General features: G+C 36.4%; 1 protein-coding gene across 10 annotated transcripts in view; it reads right to left on the reverse strand.

Annotated features, from left to right (window-relative positions):
- The window catches only part of SLC8A1 (solute carrier family 8 member A1), a 295009-nt gene that overhangs the window by 39993 nt on the left and 228932 nt on the right, over positions 1-26084 (reverse strand). For 5 of the 10 annotated variants that reach the window (XM_039320931.1, XM_039320933.1, XM_039320934.1 and 2 more), the window contains 7 exons: positions 21310-21416; positions 16622-16642; positions 14367-14384; positions 12882-12896; positions 10616-10684; positions 6016-6146; positions 975-1074 (listed from right to left, as the gene is read on the reverse strand). In XM_039320931.1, coding sequence (XP_039176865.1) covers positions 975-1074; positions 6016-6146; positions 10616-10684; positions 12882-12896; positions 14367-14384; positions 16622-16642; positions 21310-21416 — 461 coding nt within the window. Of the gene's footprint in view, positions 1-974; positions 1075-6015; positions 6147-10615; positions 10685-12881; positions 12897-14366; positions 14385-16621; positions 16643-20229; positions 20334-21309; positions 21417-26084 lie in introns of all 10 variants that reach the window. The other 5 variants (XM_039320937.1, XM_039320936.1, XM_039320939.1 and 2 more) reach the window with 5 other exon arrangements.

A 26084-nucleotide genomic window follows, 5' to 3' on the forward strand; every position in this document is an offset into this window, starting at 1 on the left:
TATCAAATAATTATATTAGGTTATACAATATACCAGACTGTACTGGGAGACATGTATGCATGTACATGTATGCACACATGCACAGACTTTTAAAAAACATTTTATAATCACACGTATTATGTATTATTTACTCTATCTTTCCCTTTCTTTTTTGAAGAAAGTCAAGATGGCCTGCATGAATTTCCCAAGAGTCACTATCCAGATTAACTTCTACTTAATATTAACATATTTGCTATACTAACTTAGAGTAAATTGAATTCAGAGCTACAGAGAACACATGACTATGTTCTACTATTACTTTACTTCTCTTTCAACAGACTTATTGCACCCCATTACAATAAACAGAAATACTCAGCTGCAGTTCTTAAAAGGGACGACATGATTTTCAAATAGTAAAACTGCATTTACCCAGAAGCTTTGAAGATCATTTAGAAGGCAAGGGTACACATTTTTGGTATAATTTAAGTGGGGAAAGCTAGAGACATCATAGCAGGGAAATGATGCAGACTAGGCAAGTTGTACCACATTTGCCTGGGCTGAAAGTTGCCAAGGGGTGGTCTGGGAGTTTGGGATTTTTTTTTCTATGCTTTTTAAGCCTATTTCACAGCTCACAAAACACAGGCACAATTTGCTTTGTGCTTAAAACAAAATGAAGCTGCAATACTGATATTTGGAAGCTAGATTGCCAAACTGCCATGGGCACCACAGAAAGAGGCTTTGGAGACACAAACTATCCATCCATGATCTAAAATAAAAGAACTTCTCCATCAGAGAGATGTATGCAATGCAGATTTAAAGACTAATACACTGAAGTTACAATGCTAATGCTATCTACTTTTTTTAAAAAAGGGAGACTGCTTCTTCCTTTGTCATAGTTCCTGAAACAAATGCAAGCTACCAAAATTAACTTGATAACTTCAGGCTAGGAAAATGGCAAATTGTAATTTATGGTATTTATAGAAATAAAAACTTACCAGCACTAACAGTGATAGCCTCAATGAACTGTTCTCTCCAGCTGTTAGTTCCAACCACAAGAGCTAGATTTGTCTTCTTAATAAGCTTGTCCACAGTGTTCTGCAGATGGACAGACAAAACATGGATTATGTGGTAAATGTAAAGGATGCTGGTTAGCATTAGAGCATGGATATCAACATCAAGTGGATGAAATTAAACAAATATGCAAAAGTATCTTGTTTTAAAAAGGCTTGAAATATTTGTGCAAAGTATTTCTTAATGGTGCCTTGTAATTAGACCTATAAAAAGATGACTTGCACATTTTCATAAAGTATTAGTCCATCTATATTTGATGCGGTGAAAAGGAAGTTCTATTTTCTTTGGACATCTTCTTAATAGTTGTTATTATAATAGTAAACTTTTGGCAAATTGGTAAGACCTGTTGTGGTCAAGGCGGAATGATCTATTCTTTTTCTGCCAATCTGCTTCATTTGTAGGGCTGGTTCTTAGGAAAGACTGATTTGTTATGGCTAATATGCAAAGAAAAAGATAGCCAAGAAAGGGTGAATGATCCATTCCTCCCACATAATTTGCCTGCATGACATTCCATGAATCCGCCATCATGAAGTCCCTGGATGTTTATGATAACTGGACAAATGATCAAATACAAATTGATGCTACTATAGATAGTGCTCAGTTTATGAAATTGGGACCAGAATTTCCACTGCTAAGCAAGGCAGTTAAGTGAGTTATGCCCAATTTTATGACCTTTTTGCCACAGTTGTTAAGCAAATCGCTGCAATGGTTAAGTGACTCATGAACTTAACACTATTCACTTCATTAAGTGAGCCCAGGTTCTTCCATTGACTTTGCTTGTCAGAAACTGGCTGGGAAGGTCACAAATGGCAATCAAGTATCTCTAGGATGCTGCAACCGTTACCAAATGCCTGGATTTTGATCACCTAACCATAGGGATCCCCTTATATAACAGCTTATCTAGTTTATTTTATAAGCTTCTTTTGCACTGAAACCTCATTCAGACCAATCTACTATGCATAGCGAGGAAACGTAATTTTACAGGGGCCAGAGCATTGCCTCACCTATTTCTTCCCTGAATTGATTAAACTGGGGATAAAAAAAAGACAACTTAAAAAATAGTCATAAAGGTGCCATGTAGAAACTCCTGACACACTGATGTATCTCTGAAAATAAATTAATACTTCATAAAACTGCATTTAACTGACATATTTGCTTTACTACAGCTAAACTGGACATTTACAACTTTTACCGATCTCTTATACATTGAATAACCTTGAGATATGCTTATAGAGCAGAGTTATACAAACTTTGCTTTCAAGCCAATGCACCTCATAATATTATAAAATTGAATATGAAATATATAATCATGCATACTTCATTTTCTTTACTAATGATTAATTTGAGCTACACCATGATTTAAGTTCAGTGAGGTTGCCTGCAACCTTTCAAAATTACTCTCGAAGGGAATTGACAAGAGAATATTTTGGCTAAGCTGCATAAAACAAATAATAAAAGAACTAAAAAAGGATTGCTTATGTCGGTGATTCCTATATAATTCCTGTATAATGAAATGAATACAGAATGGTATAAAATTTTAATATCTAATTTAAAATTATCTTCAGGGGATGCAAATAAAAGAAAATCAAATTTAATTTTAGATTTCTAATAATTATTAATTATGTAAATAATATGGTGCTTCTGTTTTAAATAGTCAATATGGCATTGTGCTTAATGTGCTAGATTAGATGTGCATTCATATTCTCCTTTAATTGAAAAGTTGATTCAGTAAGAAGTTAGGTATTATCTCAAACTTAACCACTTGATCCATAGGATAAAAAGAAAGGATAAAGCACCTATGCTATTAAAAAAAAAAATCATGATTTTTTTACATTTAAAGTCTGTATGTAATGTTTTTATCTGAAGATGTAGGAGGTGACCAAATACACCATCAGTTTGGAGTCTATACACCACCAAAAGAGACCCCACACACACTTGAAGTCCATTTGCCTTGACTTATTTATTTATTTAATTTTATTTATATGCCGCCCAATCCCAAAGGACTCGGGGCGGCGTACAAAATTAAAACAATCATCTAACAATAAAACAATAAAATAATACAATCATACCGCAAGTCCGATCATATCCCACCCCCCCCCCGGGGACATCAGCCCCAGGACTGCCGGAACAGGAGAGTTTTAACGGCTTTCTTAAAGGCCGGCAGGGTGGGAGTTGTTCGAACCTCGGGGGGAAGTTGATTCCACCAGGTCGGAGCCACCACAGAAAAGGCCCTTCCCCGAGGGCCCGCCAGCCGACATTGTCTGGCCAACGGGACCTGAAGGAGGCCCAATCTTTGGGATCTCACCGGTCTCTGGGAACTATGCGGCAGTATGCGGTCCTATAAGTAACCTGGTCCTATGCCATGAAGGGCTTTAAAGGTGATAACCAACACCTTGAATTGCGTCCAGAGACCCACAGGAAGCCAGTGCAGCTTGCGGAGGATAGGTGACACATGGGTGTACCTTGGCGCACCCACAATTGCTCTCGTGGCTGCATTCTGAACCAACTGCAGCCTCCGAACACTCTTCAAGGGTAGCCCCATGTAGAGCGCATTACAGTAATCCAGTCTTGAGGTGACAAGGGTGTGAGTGACCATGACTAAAGCCTCCCGGTCCAAATAAGGCCGCAACTGGTGCACCAGGCGAACCTGGGCAAAGATCCCACTGGCCACAGCCGATAGATGTTGTTCCAAATTTAGCTGTGAGTCCAGGAGGACACCCAAGTTGCGTGCCTGCACTGAGGGAGGTAAATTTGCCCCCCCCAGGACTAAAGATGGACCATCCAGTTGACCTTTGGGAGGCAAGACCCAGAGCCACTCGTTCTTGTCAGGGTTGAGTCTAAGCCTGTTCACCCCCATCCAGACCCTCACATCTTCCAGGCACCGGCACATCACGTCGACTGCTTCACTGAAAGGACACGGGGTGGAGATATACAATTGGGTATCATCAGCGTACTGATGATACCTCACCCCGTGTCGCCGACTGATCTCACCCAGCGGTTTCATGTAGATGTTAAAAAGGAGGGGGGACAGGACCGAGCCCTGAGGCACCCCATAATCGAGGTGCCTAGGGGTCGATCTCTGTCCGCCCGCCAACACCGACTGCGACCTGTCAGAGAGGTAGGAGGAGAACCACCGCAATACAGTGCCACCCACCCCCACCTCTCCGAGACGACGCAGAAGGATACCATGGTCAATGGTATCGAAAGCCGCTGAGAGGTCAAGAAGCACCAAGATAGAGGAATGACCCCTATCCCGGGCTCGCCAGAGGTCATTGGTCAGTGCGACCAAAGCAGTCTCAGTGCTGTAGCCGGGCCTGAAACCAGATTGAAAAGGGTCCAGATAATTCGTTTCATCCAAGGATCGCAAGAGTTGGGACGCCACCACCTTCTCTACAACCTTCCCCACAAAGGGGAGGTTGGAGACAGGATGAAAGTTCTTCAAAACATCTGGGTCCAGGGAAGGCTTCTTGAGGAGGGGCCTCACCACCGCTTCCTTTAAAGGTTGCGGGAAAGACCCCTCCATCAAGGAGGCATAGATTATTGCCTGGAGCCAGCCTCGTGTCACCTCCCTACTGGCAGAAACCAGCCAGGAGGGGCACGGGTCCAATAAACAGGTGGCGGCATTCTTTGCCCTCACGGCCTTGTCCACTTCATCAGAGGTCACAGGCTCAAACTCGCTCCAGATAACATGACTAAGACCAGCCCCCGGCAACTCGGCTGGCACTGCCCAGTCGGAGTCCAGGTCTCTCTGAATCTGAGCGATTTTGTCCGAAAGAAACTGAACAAACTCCTCAGCTCTCCCCTGCAAGGGTTCATCCGCCTCCTCCACTTTAAGAAGGGAGCGGGTCACCCTAAACAAGGCGGCCGGGCGAGATTCTGCGGACGCAATAAGTGCGGAAAAGTGAACACGCTTTGCTGCCCTTATCGCCACTAAATAAGTCCTAAGATAGGCTCTTAATAGTGATCGGTCAGATTCAGAGTTACTGGCCCTCCAACGTCGCTCTAGACGTCTCTTGTGGCGCTTCATCTCCCAGAGCTCCTCAGTAAACCAAGGCGCCCTCCGGGGACCACCACCACAGAGAGGTCGCAAAGGCGCAATTCGATCCAGGGCCCCAGACGCTGCCTCATTCCAGGCCGCAACCAGGGACCCGGACGAGTTGTGGACAAGGGAGTCAGGTATTTCCCCAAATAATAAATAAATAAATTTGTCTTGACAGTTAGTAGATCAGATTCTTGTGCTGAGATTGCATGGAATAAACTTGTAGTACTTTTGAACCGTATCCTCGCTCCTGTTTTCTTGCACCTGACAGAAATCATTTATACAATCTGAGAACTGTGTGTAATTTTCTTATTCAAACTCATTTTTACATAATATCATTGAAATACGTAAATAGGCAGAAAGGCAGAAAGGAAAGAGAGAGAAGGAAGGAAAGAAGGGAGAAAGAAAGAAAGAAAGAAAGAAAGAAAGAAAGAAAGAAAGAAAGAAAGAAAGAAAGAAAGAAAAGAAAGGAAAAAAAGAACATGGCTCTGGCTGCCATTTATCTGCCTATGAATATATTTGATGACTTAAAAATCTAGTTCTTAAAGGTGAGCTGGCAAAGTTTAGTGAAATAAAATTTCCTGCAGAATACATTGTTACCCTTCTTTAAAATAGATGCTGCAACATAATAAATAATACATAATAAATAAAAACATCAGAAAATTAGCCAAATTATTTCAACTCTATAATTTTTATGAATTGCACAATTTGCCTTTTCTCAGAACAAAATTCTAATTGCACGGGCCCAGTTTGTATGTGTGTGTGTGTGTGGGGGGGAATCCCTACAAAAATATAATCCTAGGTTACCACAGGACAGATATGGAATAGAGCTATAATAACTTAATAGCTGTTTGTTGTCAGATGGTGCCTGAATTAAATACGTTAAATTAATGGTAATAATGACTTTAGATGTCTCCATACTATACCTTGAACTCGTAGGACTCTTCAATAATCACTTCTAGCTTTGTGTGCTCCCCCAGGATGGGGCGCCCCATTTCAGCAATGCGGCGTTCTTCCTCCTCTTTGCTTGTCAGAGGCTGCTTCTCTTCGTTCTCCTCTGGAGATGGAGAAGACAAAAAGAACCAGTTGAGGGATGATGAATCTATTCCCTTTTCTGCAGCCAGCTCCTGTTTATCCTCCAACATACTGGCAAAAGCAGGCAGACCACTGTTACAGGAATATTCCACCAGGACAGCCTCCTGCATGGTAAGGATTGAAGTTTGCTCTTCCAGATAGTTTACCTGGAAGTATCAGGAAATTATATCATGTTCACACCTCCTCTGCATGTCAAAGAAGTTCTTCCTTTTCTCCCTTGTGCTTTTTAAGGGAATCACAATTTAGAAGGGGACTCTTTGAGTTGCTCTTTGCAATTGGGAAACAGAAAGGAAAGATCAGCCTAGGGATTCACAGGTCAATGTGACACACTACCTAATGTAGTTGCTTTTAAACAGATCTACTCTTAATTAAGGGTGTGCCTAAATATGAAATATATGATTGTAACAGATGCTGATGTTTGCCTGCTGTGTGAGTATTTGTCTGATAATGAAATGAACTATGTCTTCCAATTGAGCACAGACTCAGTAGTAACCCCAGTGTGTATATTGTTGTCAATCGCACATTCCTAAAAAGTCCTTTTAAAAAAAGGAACAAAATATATGAAATAAGAAGCAAAAGGTAAGAAGGGCAGAAAAAGAAAATGATGTTTACAATGAAAACGCAATTTTTCTGGGCACCATAGAATAGTTAGGAATTTTTATACAGCAAGTAGCAACTTTGAAATTGCAAAGTGATGAGCAAGTATTTTAGACTGACGGATTGGTGTTCAAGCAAAAGTAGACAACATATCCACAAGAGAAATATAAAGAAATATCTTTGGTCAATATTAGCTCATGTGTTTCCAGGTTCATAGAGCCATTTTGTCCTGTTAGGATTGTCTGACAATTGCCATTTAGCTGCAACTCCTAATAACAACTTAGTTTTTATAACCATGATAAGACAAAGAGTTTTTGGCACCTCTTTATTGCCTTCTACCCAAATATGGCAAGGAACCCTGTCCTCTCCCCAAAGAACATGTATTTAGATTTGTACATATAAATGACAATCTATAGTACTCCTTTCCTTGATTATGTGAAAACAGAGGAAATTAGGCTCAACAGAACATCATCACATTTGAGTTTAATATTCCTGGCGAAGTGAGAAACAACATATATTGTGTTCACGTTAATCTCAATCTTTCTCAAACTATTATTGTAGGTGTATCTGTATCCTAATGTGACATCTTTCTTTTTTCCTCATAGTTTGTCTCTCTTGGAATATAATCCATACCTCTTTTTTATTATTATTTTTATTGTGGCCTCTGATATCATAACATATATTGGCTGGAACAAAAGGCCTGGAAAGGTCTCCATCATTTATTCTTATTTTCACTGATTATTAATTTTTTATGCTGTCTTACTGTTACAGTGACTCTGGGTGATTTATAATATAAAAAATTAATCAATAAAAATCAATCAATAAAATCAATATTGATTTAAAAAAATAAAACTTATTTAAGTTTTATACTACAGTTTCTGCATATTTCTCACTTTATAATGGAAGCAATTTTTTATTATTAATTTTTGGTGACTGTTCTGACAAAAATCAATGGTATATTAAGGTTCTAGAGCAGTGGTTCTCAACCTTTTTAATGCCGCGACCCCCCAACCGGTCGTAAGTTGAGGACTACTCAACTGGTTGTAAGTCGAGGACTACTCAACTGGTGCAGCACTGTTTGCAGAATGGGACTTTTGGCGGGCTCAGCAGGGCAGAGACAGCCTGGACAATTCCTATTGGCTTTTGAAAGCCAATAGAATTAGACTCTATTCAAGAGAGTCTATTCTATTGGCTTTCAAAAGCCAATAGAATAAAAGGGAGTAGCACAGCTAAGGAAAAGGGAAAAAAATGGCAGACTGTGTTGTTTGGCGACCCCCGTGAAATGGTCGTTCGACCCCAAATGGGGTCCCAACCCACAGGTTGAGAACCACTGTTCTAGCGGGTGGCAAATAAGGACTTTGGGGTTGCTAGTAGCTCTGGGGTTACAGGTTTCCATCCTTCATTTAAAGAGACACACAGATACCTGAATTCTTCTCTGCCTCAATTATAGGTGGGGTTGTGTCTCCTAAGAAGTCAACGATGGTGGTATCTGCTGGGACATTAATCCTATGATTCTTACATTGCTTGCTATTTATAAATTAATGAAATTGCTACAAAATACCAGGGAAATGTTGAAATTAGTGGATTGTTTTCATTGTTTAAACAAATGAGGCATCCATAATATATTTATGACTGTGATAATATAATATATATTTGTTAAACAGGTAGAAAGCTCATATTGGATGCTGAACAGGTCGTACACCTGAGGCCACACCCTTTCCCCTCCAGTAAGCTGAAGCTCTGAAGAAAGTGGTATTCTTGTTTGCTTGTATGCTAGTCAAGCTAATTTACACTGAGTTATCCCGTGGCGAGATGGCCATGATGAAATGGCCGTGAAGAGTTGGTCATGGCAAATTGTCCTAGACCCTTCTGTATGTTCTGGGGCCTTGGTTTAATAGGGTCTTTAATCAGGCAGAGAAATATACCTCCAGTTCAGGCATCCAATTAAATATGCAAAGATCTGGGAGAGAAAGAGGCAGGGTTACATGCAGGGCTCCATTCTTTAGCCAAATGGAAGTACTCCATATAACAGGTGAAATTTAATGTCTGAGCAGAGCTACTGTAATAACTGGAAGAAGCACAATTAAACTTCATAAATTTTATTCAGTGCTCCTCCCCTCCAAATCTCTATTCTGTGGTACTGACAAGTTGAAAGCACACAATATCTAGCTCTCTCTTAAAAGGCTCATTTGAGGATTCCACAGTTTAACAGATGGGGAGAATTGGGTTACATGAGACAGACTAGCCAATATCCATACAGATCACACAACCAGTCATGGACTTTGCCAGAGATGAGCAGGTATTAATAAAGATAGGAAGTTACCTTGGGCAGGTAAACCCTGTGGTCAAGATTATTTTGGGGAAATGGGAATCCACAGGGATGGAATAAATTAAAGAAGAATGAATGCAGTACATTTGCTTTGTACTGCAATCTGTGGAATTCGGTTGCCTATATGTTCTATATATTTGTCCAGCTGAACATCAGCATTTGATTGACATAATGCAAAGTTAAATTGAAATTTGGGGTATTTTCAATCAGTATAAGCTTGATAACTGGCAATCTGTTTTCACTATTTGGTTAATTGCCCTGTTAATCGCCTATTTATTATACAAAGTATTATAAAAACACATATTTGTGGCTCCTGTATTTTAGGAAAGTCTCTTATTGCCTGATGTCTAAGTGTCAACAGAAGGAATTTTAATTACTTCTTTGGTTGGGTAATAATGCTACTTTAGGGCTCTAAGGAGCTTTTCTTATATTTCTAGCTTTCGGATGATTTGACATAAAGAACTCTAATAAAGGAGCCCCTTCCTTTCAACTCTTAGAAAGGGACATCTGGCAACCCTATTCATATCTTTGAATGCACAGTTCCTCTTGCTAGGACGGAATTTAATTCTTTGCTTAAAACCAAACCCTTGAATTTTATTTTCCTCTCCCTCTCATTTTCTTTTTGTTTTGTGATAAAAGTGAATTTGAAAAGTGGTAATGCTACTTGATTGGTGCTTAAAAACAATGAGAAGTAATTTGTTAATTTGAATGAATCCAAGACAATGTCAATGGAGGGGAGGGGAGATGGGTGGAAGTAATCTGATTTTTGTTTTGTTGAAAGTGAGTGCACCAGATGTTCTAGTGAGAGACAATAAGGGAGAAGCTCCATGAAACTGAATGGTCAGAACTGATTTTTGCACAGGACAAAGTTTGGCAGAGGGATCCAGCACAGATGCAGCAAAAGGTTTTATCTCTATCATCAGCTATAATAAGTTACTGAATTACTGAGTTGCTGAAGCATTCCCCTCATCACAAAGTTTAATTTTAAATATAGATAAAGAATAATTTTAAAAATGGCAAGAAACTCTGGCACATGAGAAGGATGGTATAGAAAGAGAATCCCTGACTACTGTTCTCTTATTGTTATGGAAGATTTGAATGATGGACACTTGGCTAGACAGCTTCAGAGTAACAACATCTATGGGTGAACAAAGGATCGGGCAGACTGACAAAGGCAGTAGAATCCTTTGGACAAGGCTGATCCAAGGCCTGATATTAACTACCATAAGAAAAAGGTATTTCATGTTTCACATCCTGGAAGATCACCTAAAATAGAACAAGATGCAAAGGAAGTCTGAAGAAAGAGGCTCTATTTTGTCCTCTGAAATGGGATAGAACTGATGGGGACTGATTGAGTAATTGTTTGTCAAAGATATATTAAAATAAGTTAAATCCTACCTTTCCTTTCCCACCTTAAATACACCTTCCCTGTATCCCACACCAATGCATGCAAATTATTGGTTTCACATTATCTATTGGAGTGGGAGACTAGCACAGTTGAATACCTTGAATGTTGATTACAGTAGAAGGAAGGGGATGGTCTCTAGCATGAACTTTCCTGAAGACAGGCTTGCCTGACAAAATGGCAAAAATAATTCATGTCAATTGGCTGAACTGGGTTTCAATAGTTTGTTAATGGAGTTAGGTTCTGTTAGAGAAATCTACTAAGATAGTAAACTGTAATTTCTACTTCACTCAAGGTTATGGCAAACATAAATGCTCACTACAGACCTTCTGGAAAATCTGTGAAATAACTCATGCTATGGAACTCAAACTTCCATCTGAGACAACCAGCATGGCCCCTCAGAGATATTGGGAACTGGAATCATGTACCATACAGAAGACTGCAAGTAACACATTTTTTGCCTTCTTACATTTTCAGAAACAAAGAATGAGTTACTAGTCTTTGTCAATCCTTCAACGATCACCTTCTGATCAGTAATCTCCCAATGAATTCCCAAATATAATTCATGATTTGGTTATCAAATCTATGACACGTGAACATGGCATTGTGAGATATTCTTTATATCTTAAGGAACCAGAAAACAAAGTCTCAATTTGATTTTACTTTATTAAATACTTTGTTCTTCCGATGGATAAAACCTGATTCCTGTTTTTACACAGAGCTTTTTCACTACACCCAATCATGGATGAATGCCTGTGTTGCTAAGCCAAAAACTTTTAGGGTTAGGTAAGACATGTCAAGTTTTGCTAATTGGCAAGTGTTTCAGCAGTCCTTGTAAAAATGAAGAGGATGTAAAAAAGAGCCTTTACTGCCAAACACAGATAGAAGTACAATGATGAGGAAAGAAGGCTCCTTCAGTGATAAGGGTAAAGCTGTTTGTTGTTAAGTTTTGTTGATAAGGATCAATAGAAAAAAATCCACTTTGCAATAGTGCAGAGAGTTAAATTCTGGAAAAGATGGTGACAGAAGCTCAAAAAGAAGTCAAACTCATTAAAAGTTGCATCACAGTTTAAGAGAATATGTGTTCAACTTACTTTAATTTGATATTTCCAAATCAACATATGTGTGCCTTAATACTTCTGACAGTCTTCTCTGTACATATAATTTGTTTTAAATTATTCGGTAAAAAGATTTTTCGTAACAATATTTAATGTGGTTCATATCAATGATTGTACAAATGATATATTTAGGACAAATAACAACTGTTACTGGATATTGCAAACTTTTTCCCCTCTTGGTCCCGAGAGAAATATTTTCAAAGTCAAAGCAGATATTTGATATTTTTTCCTGCTATATTTGCATATTTTCTCTGCATCACAAATATTTGCATCAGCAACATTTTTCAAAAAACTTATCATTAATTCAGAGCTCAATCTAACTGAGTATGGAGTCCCTGAGCATCCATACAAATGATTCCTTATAGAACTCAACAGCAATTTATCATTTACCCCAATTAAAATTAAGTGCTTTGTCAATGGCATATAAGATATAAGATGAATGACAATTTATTCCAGGCACTAGCTGGGCAGCTGATATTGCTATTTAAGCATTTATTCATATTTTTATCCTGTCCTTCAAAAATATATATCCAGTTTTCTTTTCTCTGCTTCATCTGCACAACTTCTAGGAAAAGCAAGGGATTTATTTATTTCCTGCTTTTATTATTTTTATAAATGACTCAAGGTGAACATACCTAATATTCCTCCCTTCTCCTTTCCCCCATACAACAACAACCCTGTGATGTGGGCTGGGCTGACAGAGAGTGATTAGCCCAAAGTCAGGCTAAGGGTCACTCATTGGTCTGTATGTGGTTTTCTGAATACTGGACATAGGAAGTCTCAGATGGTTTATTTCTGTGTCTTGCATCTGAACTCTCTTACAGCTGTGGTGAGTACACATTGCAGCAGAATAGTGGGATTTTTATTTTATTTATTTAAAATAGTGGGAAAAGAAATCTAGATGACTAAATGTAAACTTTCTAAAAAATAAAATGTAATGAAAAATACAGCTGAACATAATTTGGTACCAAGTACTTTGAGGATACCTTAGCAACTTCAGTCACATATTTTGCTGGTTGTAATGTTTGGAGCCTTGTTGTTAGCAGACTGGAAGTATCTTAAAACACACCATCATCTAGTTTCTCAAGTTAAGCCTTCAAGTAATTCTCAGGAAATAATTGTTTTTTTTTTAAAGTATAAACTTATTAGCATGAAACATGTGATGTTAGGTTTGTGAGAATGCTCTCATAATCAAAAAGTGCTAGTTACTTAGAATGTGGATATGAAAGAAATCAAGATTTATCTTACCATTCAAACATTTCCCTTAATTATAAAAGCAATGACAAGAACAAGCCAAGATGTTAACAAACATAATATAGAATGACAACTTCCAATACATCTGTTAGCTGAATCTACATTCACTATAGCTTTAATATGATGGCTGTATAGTTCTGATTTATAAAAGCTCTTTGGCTTTTTCCCAGGGTTGAGAAAGGACCTGTGATGCTTCTGAAGCCAGGTATTCAAGATCCACTCCAATCCTACAATCAGCTATATACTCTTCCCTTTATCCAAAATAAAAGCTCATATTTTAAATCTAAGTAGATTGAAATGCAGAATATTGTAACATTTTTGTTCAAAACACAAAAGTTAATAAGGAGATTGTTTTATGCAACCTCCAAAGAAATGAACACGCCCTCATACATTTTAATAGGACTCTCGCAACAGAAGTCCTCAGTGGGCTAGCTTAGCTTTCTTCCTGTGTTATAGATAGGTTTGTTTGATGTTACAAAATATATCTTTTGACTTTTTGTGAAGGGTGATATTAGAGTAAATCTTTGATTAACTAGTCTGAAATTTTGCACTTGGTCCCCAAGAAGATGAACTGCAACACTTTTGGAAGTCTTGCTATATATTAATCTTTGAAAGGTCAGAGATTAAACTAGTTTTCTTAACACCAAAACAGAGTTCCAGTTGGATCAGGCAAAAAGGCCATCTTGTTCACTATCCTATGTTTTATAAACAATGGCCAACCAGAAGCCCATTCAAAGCCTACAGATAAGGTAATGGGGGCAACAGACTTCTCTCAGCTTTGATTGCTAGCCACTGATACTTTATTTTATATTTGTTTGATGTATATCTCATTATTCCACAAAGAGTACAAAGTGAAATACAGGTAGTCTTTGCTTAGTGAGATCAGCAACTTGGATGCTGAGCTGAAAAAATCACTTAACAACAATAGGGCTCACAACTTTACTTTCCCTTCAGTTGCTAAGTGAAACAATGTGGTTGCTAAGTGAAAAATCATGTGATTGCAAATTATATTTTCTTCCATCTTCAATATTAACTCTGCTTGTTACAAGTGAAAGTGGATGCTAGTTGTGAAGCACGTGAATGATAACATGATGGTGGTATGCTGCAATGGTTATAAATATGAGGATTGGTCACAACATTTTTTAAGCACTGTCATAACTTCAAATGGTTTCTGCATGAGATAGTCAATAACTGAGACCTGTTGATAATATTCCCTCAATTTTTTTCCTCAACCCTCCAACAATATTGTGAGGTAGTTAGAGTGACTAGCTCAAAATCCCCCATTGAGCTTTGATAGCTGAAAGTAGGCTTACGTTTAGGTCTCTTTAGTTGACGCTCAACATTTTGACCATCACACAACACTAGTTTTTTGGGGGCACTACATATTGCTAGCAAATAATTGATAGCTAGATATAATAGTAAAAAAAGATCAGCTGTATAAAATTGAAATTGAGCAGAAAAATAATTGAAAATCCATACCTGTAATTGTGAAGCCACCTAAAGGAATGCCAAAACAGAGAGAAAAGAAAGGAAATTAATATATTGTTTTACTGTGCATTACTTACATCACTGAAGCTTTGCTCTAAATATTAATTACATATTTCTTAATAGGAATATGTTCAGAGTATATTTATTTTTTATCTGTATGGCTTGTCAATTTCTCAAATATGAACATCAAATGAAAAATAGAAAATCATACCCTTGTCAATCATAATTGGTTGAAACATATAGTTAAAGGCAAGATTAGAAATTAGAGAATAATCTTCTCTAACTTGTTTTTCTTCAAATGTGTTGAGGCTATAATAATCAAATTTGAAACAAAAATACATTGCCTTTGAAAAATGTTCCCTTGGTTGTTTTCAAAATTCACAGAAAAGCATTTTATTAGCAGGAAATACATATTTTTCATGCAAAAGATCAGTCTGGTACCTTCCACATGTGCTGGATATCAGTACACATCCCCTGCAGCCTGTGTCCTAGTTGGAGGTGATGCTATAATCAAGTACACCTAGAGGATGTTGGGTGCAGAAGCCTGTACTGAGATCTCAAAATAAAAAGGATCTCAAACAATATGTCTAAAAGCCTCTATATGACGTGATGTTAACATTTAATATTCCATTACATATTCCATTTTCCCTACAGCATCATGCCAAACTTTCTTGATTCCTTCACATTCAGTTGTCATAATGTCTATTCAACTGTATGAAGCAGCTCCTTTTGGGATGGATATGCATGTCTGAAGCCTACTTTTGTTATTCTCTCTCAAGAGAATGAATACGTGATCTGACTCCAATGCAGTAAAAAACAGGCCTGAGATATATAAACTCAGGGAGATATCCTGACTGTGCTAAGGTTGTAAGATTGCCTTTCCCAACTGTACCTGTCCATTTGTGTTCGACTTAGCTCCTGTAAATGCCAGCCAAAATAGATTTATGGATATTAGTTTTATATAAAACTGAAGGCTGACAGCTTGGAGAAGACTGGTATAAGAAAGTTGTACATATTGAATGAGCTTAGATTTCTAAATAAAACTTAGTTTATCCTTTGTCTCAATGTGTTGAAAGTTTATTTATAAAGAATGGTAGAATTGTGTGGAAACCTATCCTAGGTGAATGTCACAGGGATAGATGAGAACTGTTCTTGTCAAGTTTTATTTATTTTTTACGACAGATGTGTATCCTTTATGGGGTTGTCTAAGAATGTCCAAATTGTTTCTGAAAAGTGGAATTTAGCATGTGAAAATACTTCAGGTCCAGTTGCAAATATCCTGAAAAGATCAGAATTTCTCATTTTCATTTACCAAAACAAATAACTGTATGATCATAAAAAAGTAATTTTCTTTTGAGCTATTTCTGTAGCAGGTCCCAAAGACATGCAGGAACGACTTTTCCTTGAAAAGACATATGGAAATAGATTGTTCCCTTACTGTTTAAAGTGGCCCTCTAGTGCCATCAAGGAATGCAACATAGCCATGGATAAACAAGGATATCTGGTTAAGTATCATGGAAGTTGTAGTCCAAAACATTTATTGACACTCAACTGGCGAAAGCCATTTTAAAGGGAATGCTTAAAAAGGAACCTATTATGTCATGCTGCAAACTATAAGACAATTAAAAAGAGACATTTGCAGTTCATTAATGTACCAAAAGAAAGACTGAATACAATGTGAATTTTTGGCCTGATTAATTTATGCTCTGGCAACAAGCTTTGGGGGTAAGAACTTATGATCAAATATAATAATAATAATAATAGTAAAGTTGGAAGGGACCTTGGAGGTCATCCAGTCCAACCCCCTGCTCATGTAGGAAACCCTATACCATTTCGGACAAATGGCTGTCCAGTCTCTTCTTGAAAACTTCCAGTGTTGGAGCATTCACCGCTTCTGGAGGCAGGTTGTTCCACTGGTTAGTTGTTCTAACTGTCAGGAAGTTTCTCCTTAGTTCTAGGTTGTAGTATCTTCTATTTTTTTTATCAGTTCTTTCCTACCTTGATTTAGGTCAAAGGCACACTGAATCTGAAGGATCATTTTCAAGCCAGTATATGCAGAGAATGAATTTAAGCAAAAACTGTCATTCAATAACTGACATAAATTGTTTTAATAATCTTTAAGGGGACGGCTTCTTTGAATTGTTTGAGAAAAATAAAGCATGAAATAAATTGAAAAAATAATGTACATAAAATACATTGATTGACCCTCCCATATGGAAAAGAAATGCAAGAAATGCAGTGCTTACCAAGCTCATTCAACAACAGGGCTGTGGAGAAGACACAGAAGGACAAATACAGAAGAAAAAAAATGAGCAATGAAAGTAAAGAAGACATCCACAGAAAAGCCTCAGATCCACGAGGCCAGAAAGCGCAGAACTGCAAAGCTGCAGGATACCATTACTACAAAGAAAAACAGCATGAGAAATAATGGAAAAAACACGTTTCATGGGAATAAGCTATGAAATTGTGGGAAAATATTAAATGCACTGTTACGTTTCGTGTAACAGACAAATCTTTAATTCAGTGTTCCCAACTTTTTGATCACATTCTTGATATATGCAAGGATCTTAATTCTGGTTCATTGACAGCTCTGCCAGAGATTGAGGAAATAATATGTCACAATGGATATATGCGAGCATTTGCCTTTTTTTCCTTAAGAAAAAAAGGCCAATCAAATAATTCCTATGCCTGGAATTATAATGCCCTATATGTGCCTTTATCCTTTTTAGGGACAAAGGTGCATCTTGAGTTAACAAGGGGAAGACTTTGGTTGTAATGAATAGGGCTGCTATATGTGGGTTGAAAAATCCAGATTAACTGGAAACAGAGAATTAGGCTTCTCTATAGTGATTTGCTGCCATTTCATGGTCTGGATATTTGAAGCCCAGATCTGGTAGCTTTAGTACAGAAGGTAGAGACTTCTGCCTAAGGACACACCACAGTTGGAGCGATGCACTAGGAATGTAATAAAAATGTGAAATAACATAAGTATTTTGATTGATAATGCTTGCTCTTGTCTTGTGCTTTGATTAGAGAAAAAAGTTGAAAATATACTGCTCAAAAAAATAAAGGGAACACAAATGTATAGGATCCTATACGTTTGTGTTCCCTTTATTTTTGTGAACAGTATATATTCTCTAATATGCTTGAAAGCATCCCTGGATGACAAGCAAATATTTCAAACTAAACTGCACTATTGACTCTAAGCACTTATAATCATTCCAGTTTTTCAAATATACTTACTTGTGTATGAAAATGTGATGTACTTCTACAACTGGAGACAAATTGTAGCTTTTAAGATAGCCAAAACTAAGTTAACAGAGGTTTTCTTTTCAACAGTTACACTAGCTTCAGTGTATTACACTCCAGATATAATGTACAGCTATCATCTGCAACCACCACCTGGAAGATTAGGTTTGGGAGTGTCATAGCCCAAAATATCTGGAGGCAAGCTGGGAAAAGTAACAATTTCTTTTATTTTAGTGTTGCCTCTGGTCAATAGATTGGGCAAAGATTTGAGCTAATATGTAGAACCTATTTGAGCAGAGAAAAAAAGTTGGATGAATATATTTATTTCAAAGCATGGATTCTGCTCTCAAAATGGTTTCAATTATTTGAAAGAAAAATAATTATCCAACTGTGTTTGATATCAACGATTCTGTATTTGCAGTTGGAACAAAAGAGTTATTAGGTGAAACATATTTTTGTGAACATCCTCACTGTATAAAACATAGCTATTTTCTTAATCAAGTGTGACTCTGTTTGGAATTGTAATGTGACAGGTAAAAAAGCTTTTAAAAAATAAGGCTAGATTAAGTCTTCTAGTCTTCAATTCTCCCAAATATCATGTTGCCTTGTGAATAAGACAGAGCTGATTCCTGCTCAAGAGAGCTTGCAGATCTCCTGGAAGCTTTTCAAACTATTCTAGGGAGATTCACTCCATAATTTAAGATGCATTTTGAACCGAGAGCCTATTGAATTTTCAGCATCAATGCTTCCTTTTAATCTGGAAACTGCAAGCCCAATTCTTTAGGATTTATTATGAATATTATATATACATAGCTATTTTCTTTAGCCAAAACAAGATAACTCTTGTTTTTTTTTCATTTAAATACAATTTTTTTAAAAAAAATAAGAAATTGATTTCTTGCAAAATATGCCTAAGGCAGTGGTTCTCAACCTTTCTAATGCCGCGACCCCATAATATAGTTCCCCATGTTGTGGTGACCCCCCAACCACTTATACATCACCGGGTGCCAGGGGCGTGGCCAAACAAAAGGGGAAAAAATGGCGGACAGCCTTGTTTGGCGACCCCTGTGAAATGGTTGTTTGACCCCAAATGGGGTCCCGACCCACAGGTTGAGAACCACTGCCCTAAGGGATATTTTGGGAGCAGTTAGCACATTTTTTTTTGTTCTTAGCATTAAATGTTTGTTCAGGAATCAGTCTCAACATTTTTTAAATTGCTGCAGAATATTTTTATTCCAGAAAAAACGTATGCAAAGTATGTCCACAGAGATCCAGTTACAGATGCATAGGTTTTTTTGAAGGAACTTTACTAGATGAGAAATCTATGTGGCACATCAATATACACACTGGGGTATACTTGTGGTATAGGCTTCCTTGTAATCTAATAGATAGAATGGACATATCTATTTTGCTATGTTTATCTATCCACAAGTTAAGGTAGCAGGCAACTCTGTGGGCTTCTGTCCTTAGCTAAGTGGGCAAAGCATGAAAATAAATTTATACATGTGCCTGATATACTCACATTAAGTGTGAAGTGTTTACATGATATCTGCATCAAGTGTATAATTCTCAAGGAATAGACAATGGGGAAAGAAAATATTTAAAATACAATATCAACTGATATTATAAGTTAAAGATAATACATGTGTTGGTACATCAATCATTATTCTCCTCTCCATCATGGCCTGTTCTGATAGGACCATCATGCAACTTCTTTTAAACCAAACAATGTATCTAGGCTCCATATAAAATTTTATTTTGAGCTGGCTTCTATATTTCATCCTGGCAGGGCTTGTTAACACTGAGCTGCAACAAAAAATTCCTTGAATAAGAATTGATTCACCTCAAAGACAAGGAGAACATTTAGGGGGAGGGGAGGGCTTTGGAATCAATCAAACATATTCAATATGAAGCCAGCTAGTTTGATTGATCTATAAAGTCCTTTGGGAGACTTTGTAACTAAAGTGTAGATTAGGAATGTTTCATATGAATAAATAAAATCATCTTAATAATATTAAATTGTTGTGCAATTTATTTGATTGTTTTATTTTTAATTGAATTGAATTCTCTCTATTTCCAGAATATTGGCAGAGATTTACATTTTTAGAAAAAACCCTAAATATTTAATGAAAAATTAAAAATATCCTTGAGAGGGGATTGTAACAGACTTATAGATGTATATATGTGCACAAACCTGAAATAAAGGTACAAGTCTATACTGAATATAGTATCCATTTCATTGTGGATATTTTAGTCTACTGTTTGCAAATGATTTATAATTTGGAGGAATAATTAAAAGGACGCTAAAGAATTTGCCCTTTGAGAAACAAAACTGCAGTGGTCATATTATTGGGATTTTATTGCATCCATATCACAAGATATATTATATAAATAATTTACATGGTATGTTTAAGTGGATCATAATAATCATCAAGAATTATTTTTTTAAAAAAGAGAAAGAGATAGATGCAAAATTAAAACTGCTAAGCTTGACAGAGGTCATGACACATTAAGTGGAAGTTGAGTAAGAAAGTTGTGAGAGGAGGGAGACACACATAGGGAATGGTCCCAGTTTCTTGTAAGGTGCCTGGGTTTACTCTCACACCTTTCATTCTTCTTCGTATCCATATTGGTTCCTCAAGCACAAGGTAGAAACTGCACTCTTTCTCATATTCCTCACGGTCAAGTATTCTAAGGGTAATGAATTTCCTGTGGGAACACAAGACAAAGGCAAAACAAATGGTTGGTGTTACACACACGCACACACATGCTTTAAGTTTGACCCAGCTGAGATGGTGGTTGATGGTGATGATAATGGGGGGAACTCTGACCCACACATCCTTATCTTTTATGTATGTAAGAGAGCAGAAAGCCTCTGTTCTGGAAATTTTCCTGGTGATCAATATAGTTAAGTACATCCTAAAGAATTTAATACTGGAACTGTATTGCCATGGGCATGAAAAACAAATGTGGTGTTGATCATTGTTTTGAAAGACAATGAATTTGCTTTTGACTATTCATTTGCTACATTCGTATTCACTGTATCTCAATAACTAATAACATATTTTATTACAATTATCTTATGAAGTAACTTTATATGAGACACACTCTTTTTCAGACATGCATTTTATGAAGAATGAATACATGTGGTCATTGTGTGCATCAAACTGAGAGGTAGACTTTGCCTGTGGTATATTTGAATGCATTACAGCACCTGAAGGCATAACTATCTAACCCATATCGAAGTATGTTTGGCCTCCTTTGAATGAATACAAAAAGATGGATCTAATGTTACTTGCCAGAGGTTACTCTGTAGAAGAACGATTTGAATCTTTCACATAGTATTCTTTTCACTATATGGCACTGAGTCAAAAGCAAACAGTTTTTGTTCAAGTTGTCTTTGAAACTGTGTAAAAGATAGATTAAATAATGATGGTCTTCTATGACAGAGAATATGACAGTTTTAATTAGATTCCTCTTTGGCTAAAACTATGCCTAAATTTGACAGCTAATGGAATTTAGGATACCCTAGCAATGATACTTCTAGTCAATGACTCAGCTCTCTGCCCTTTTACATAGATAATGGGAATGTGTGTTTTGACAATCTATGAGTTGGGATGTGCCAGGCATCCATCAAGACAAGTGCATATAGGTAGGGCTCAGCCCCATATAGCCGATCCCCCACCTTTCTTTTCACTCATCTCCACCAGACGGGGCTCCCCAATTTCAATGTAGAAGGTCTTGTTTTTCTCATACTCCTCATCATCAATTACTTTGATAGATATCGTTTTGCTGCAATAGAGAAGAATAGAGATTCGAGAATAAGGGAGGAAAAAGAAAATGGGAAGGCAACAAATGTAGAGAAAGGACAAAGCTGTAAGAGTGAAGGAAAAAAATTGAAGAAATTAAAGGATATTTTACCATGCTGTGAAACTAAGATAAGCTGTTTCTATGATAATATATATAAAATTGTCTAAGATCACAACTGTCTTTGTGAAGGCCACATTTGCATGAAAAACATAATCAGGTCCAGCAAATATATTATTTGTTCTCTCAACCTACGACATGCTAACATAATAAGCTTATGTTGGTCAAAGTCCAATGTAACTGGTCTGGTTTGAGAACTATACATTGATCAAAATCTTAGAACAGAGATTCTTAGTTGTTTCAAGAAGATAGAATGACTATTAAACTATTTAAAATAATCTAATCCTGTTTGCCAATGCTAATCTATATCTTCCTAGTGATGTTTAAACTGTGGGGGTAAGAACTGCTCTGTATTATCAATAAATAACATAAATCATCCTGTAATATCTTTATATCACAAATATTAGCTTCTTCATTTTTTTAGTTATGGAAATGTCCCATATTTTCTGATTAATTGTAGAATTATATCAAGTTATATTTAAAAGGGAGAGTGACCAATATTCAAAATGCTGCTCTAAAAGCATTTTATGTAACATGAGTTCCTTGCTTCAGCCAAAGATGCTTCCAGGCAGACATTTACTGCACAAATGTCTCTTCTTACAGAGCATTTTACTAAGAATACATTACTTCTATTATTTTCTTTTTAGATTAAAATGTGTTATGTTGGAAATAATATTGAATAGCTGGGTTTTGACTGACAGCTCTACAGCCTATTTGCTGGAAGCAAACCAAGTGCCTGCATTCCTAAAGAAGTCCACTTAGAGGATGGATTTTGATTTCAATGAATCTCACAAACACCTAAGTGCTCATAAAAGTGTTCACCTGTCCTCAAATGCTGTGTATTTTTTCTTAGAAGTAAATCCTGCAATTATGAATGGAATTACACCCAGATAAATAGACACAAGATTCTAGTAAACACAGAAATACATGCAAACATACAGATAGCTGTGCCTATAGAGGAAAACCAGGAGAAACCCGGTGCTGAAAAGAGAGCTGGCAAAGAGAGCTAAGGACCTTTAGTGTCTGGAACCATATAGAAAAATGACAGTCTTCAAACATGATTTTTTTCTCAACAGCACCAACAGAGCAGTAGAAGAGCAGCAGAACCCTAGACATCCAAAGCTGTCTTACAGGATACCAACCTTTACCAAAAGCCCTATTTGTCCCCCTCCCTCAAAACCCATTTGGTCTTATTCTTTTTCCTACAGCTTTCCTGATTAGAATTAGCTTCTTGCAGTTATGAAATACCTTTCGCATTTATTTTCTCTGAGTTATATATTTATTTTTGTAGCCATATGAAATACTATATGAAATTTATTTGCATCTGCTTTTACTTACTGGTTGAAAAGCTATTAGCCTTGGATTCAACATGTGTAAATGTGATTCTTTTAGCCTAAACAAATTAGTTCTGACACGTCACACTCAAATATTGTACATGAGGCTGCAGAGGACACATGTTATTATATGCCCCATAACTAAGACTGCTATCACTTGCAGATTTAATATCTGTTGTTTATATTTAATATCCATTTGAAAAGTTTACAGAAACAGGAAAGTTTGTATATGGAGCTGCATGTTTCAGCCATTATTACCGTGGATTATAATGTATATTCCTAATAAAATTAAAATATATGCAATGTGCAGTGCTGAATAGAAATGACAGTGAATGGCTCTTCAATTTTTTTTTTTTTTTTTTTTTTTTAATTGAAAGTTTTATAAATTTTACAAAAAAGGAAAAATAATACAAAACAAAAGACAACATATACAGAAAAATAAAACTAAACAATACATATATTAAATAAAAAAAAAAAACCCCATCCCCCAGCCCTCCCAAAAAAAAAAAAAAAAAACCCTCCCTTCCCCCCCCCTGAGCTTCCCAGAGCAGAATATAGGCTTAAAAAATAAAAATAAAAATTAAATTAAAAACTTTATATTTATATATATAAAAAAATTATCTATAATATATATGAAAATAAAACTTATGAAAAAACTATATAATATTTTTGTATACCCAATCTAAATTGTATAAATTTTATCCATTTATCCCAAACAGCAAAAAACTTCTCTTGCGTTTGTTGCTTTAAGAAAGCCGAAATCTTTGCCATTTCTGCCAGATAAGCTACTTTAAGAAACCATTCCTGCAATGTAGGCAAAGATTCCTTCTTCCAGTATTGTCCTACTAACAGCCTAGCGGCTGTGATCAAGTTTAACATCAATACAACCTCCTTTGTATCACAATCTGTAACAATACCTAACAAAAATAATTGCGGAGTAAATTTTACCCTCCTTCTAAAAATTCTCTGGATATTCCACCATATTTTAATCCAAAATGCTTTTATCTCTCTGCATGACCACCAAATATGATAATAGGAAGCCTCCTTATAACCACATCTCCAACATTTGGGTTGCACGTCAGGATACATATAAGACATTTTTTGTGGATCAAGGTGCCATCTATAAAACATTTTATAAAAATTCTCCCTTAAGTTCTGTGCTTGAGTAAATTTGACATTTCTCACCCAAATAGTTTCCCAGGTGTCCAATGAAACTGGCTCACCAAAATTCTGCGCCCATCTAATCATACAATCTTTAATTAGTTCCGTTTCTGAGTCCAATTCAACTAAAACCCCATAAATTCTCTTAATGTGGGTTTGTCTTTGATCCTTCAGTTGCTTAATAAGGTTTTCATCTTCTCTAAGAAAACCCACCTTACAATCCATCTTCCATCTATCTAATAATTGCCTATATTGGAACCAAGAATAAGTAAAATTTTCTTGTGCTAACTCTTCCCGTGATTTTAATTGCCAGTTTTGTCCATCCCATTTAAGTAACTGTCTATAAGACACCATATCCATTTTAACCCCTCTTTTTATTCCTTCTATCGCATGCCAAGGTATAGCCCATAATGGTACTTTAAAATCACTTTTATAATATTTTCTCCAAATCCTAAGTAAAGAAATTCTTAAAATATGAGATTTAAAAGCCCAATCTATTTTTTTATTAAATATTAAATAGGCATGCCACCCATAAAGTAAATCCCATCCCTCTAAGTAAAGTATCTCAGAATTTGTCAAATTTACCCAATCACTAATTAATGTTAAAACCACCGCATCATAATATAATTTCAAATTTGGTACCTTAAGTCCACCCCTCTCACGGAAGTCTTGCATAATTTTAAACTTAACCCTTGGTTTTTTCCCTGCCCAAATAAATTTGTTGAGACCCTTCTGCCACTCATTTAAATTAATCTCATTTTTCAAAATTGGTAAATGGCTCTTCAATTTTAATACATTTGTTAAGTAAGTCCCGTAAATACACCACAAATGAAAAGTTATCTTACTTTTTTCCTTGAGAAAATTAGGTTTCTTGGCTAGATTTGTACATCATGTTGAAATTGCAAAGACCTAGCATGTTAAGTCATTAAATTTATTTTATGGGGAAAAAAAAACAATCCCCCAACAAAAAGCAATATGATTAATACCAAATATCTTTACAATAAAACAAGATTGGAAAACAAGACATTCATTTCAAAAATCACATACACGCACACAAAGTGAATATTTCAGTGCTCAAATTCAAATTCCTTCAAATCAATCAGCTTGTCCATTCATTAATTGATTTCAGTTTTGTTTTTTTTACAAATACACTTTGCACTGATTTCCATCTTGTGGTAACACACAGGAGTGGAACAGCTTAGCCCAGCCTGAAGGTTATTGGAAATGATAGATGTTAGTGACCTTGCTTGATAAATTCATCAAACTACAAAAGACAGCTAGAAGCTGAAGTAAATAAAAGCTACTATTTCTAAACTCCTGAAGTTAGCCTAGGGTGTGTTTAAGTAGGAGACCAAAAAAATTAAGCAAAACAGCACAAAAGAACAGATGGGTGATATTACATCTATCCATGAAATTTGGGCATTAAGTATTCTCTATAAAAAGTATTCTCTATAAAAAGATAATGCTTTTCAACAAGCATCCACAGAATGCTGTGTATTCTCAGTCAGACTTTTCACACTTGGAAATGCCAAAGGATGGATTTTTCTTTTTCTGGCAAAAGGAAATGGAAAGAAAGAAAATTTGCAGAAACAACCCCCCCCCCCCAAACAGTGATTAATTTGATTCCTTTTCATCCAGGGAAGATTTCAGTTATCATTAAATCATTAGAGATGCTTGATCTAATTTCTGAACTAGAGGCAGTTTATGGAGTGACAAGTAGAAATAGGGAGGTATGCTCTGAAGAGATGGCAGGAACATATGTTGGTTATTAAAGACAGATAAGAATCTGCAGGGTGCCTCTCTTACTTGTCTCTCTTAATCAGATATACAATTTGATATTTGTGTCTCCAGTGGAATTCTTTAAAGGAATACTGAGAGCTATTCAGAACTGAATGATAAATAATGGTCAGAACTACACATACAACAGTATTTTGCCTAAGTCACAAATACCATCCTTTTCTCTGAAGGGTTTTTTGTAGGGGAGAATTTTAGATGATGTTTGATGAAAAATCTATAACTATTTTTTATGGTTCTTCTG

This window comes from Crotalus tigris, unplaced genomic scaffold, assembly GCF_016545835.1.
Source record: "Crotalus tigris isolate CLP2741 ecotype Arizona unplaced genomic scaffold, ASM1654583v1 scf7180000023713.2527936, whole genome shotgun sequence".
Taxonomy (NCBI): Eukaryota; Metazoa; Chordata; class Lepidosauria; order Squamata; family Viperidae; genus Crotalus; species Crotalus tigris.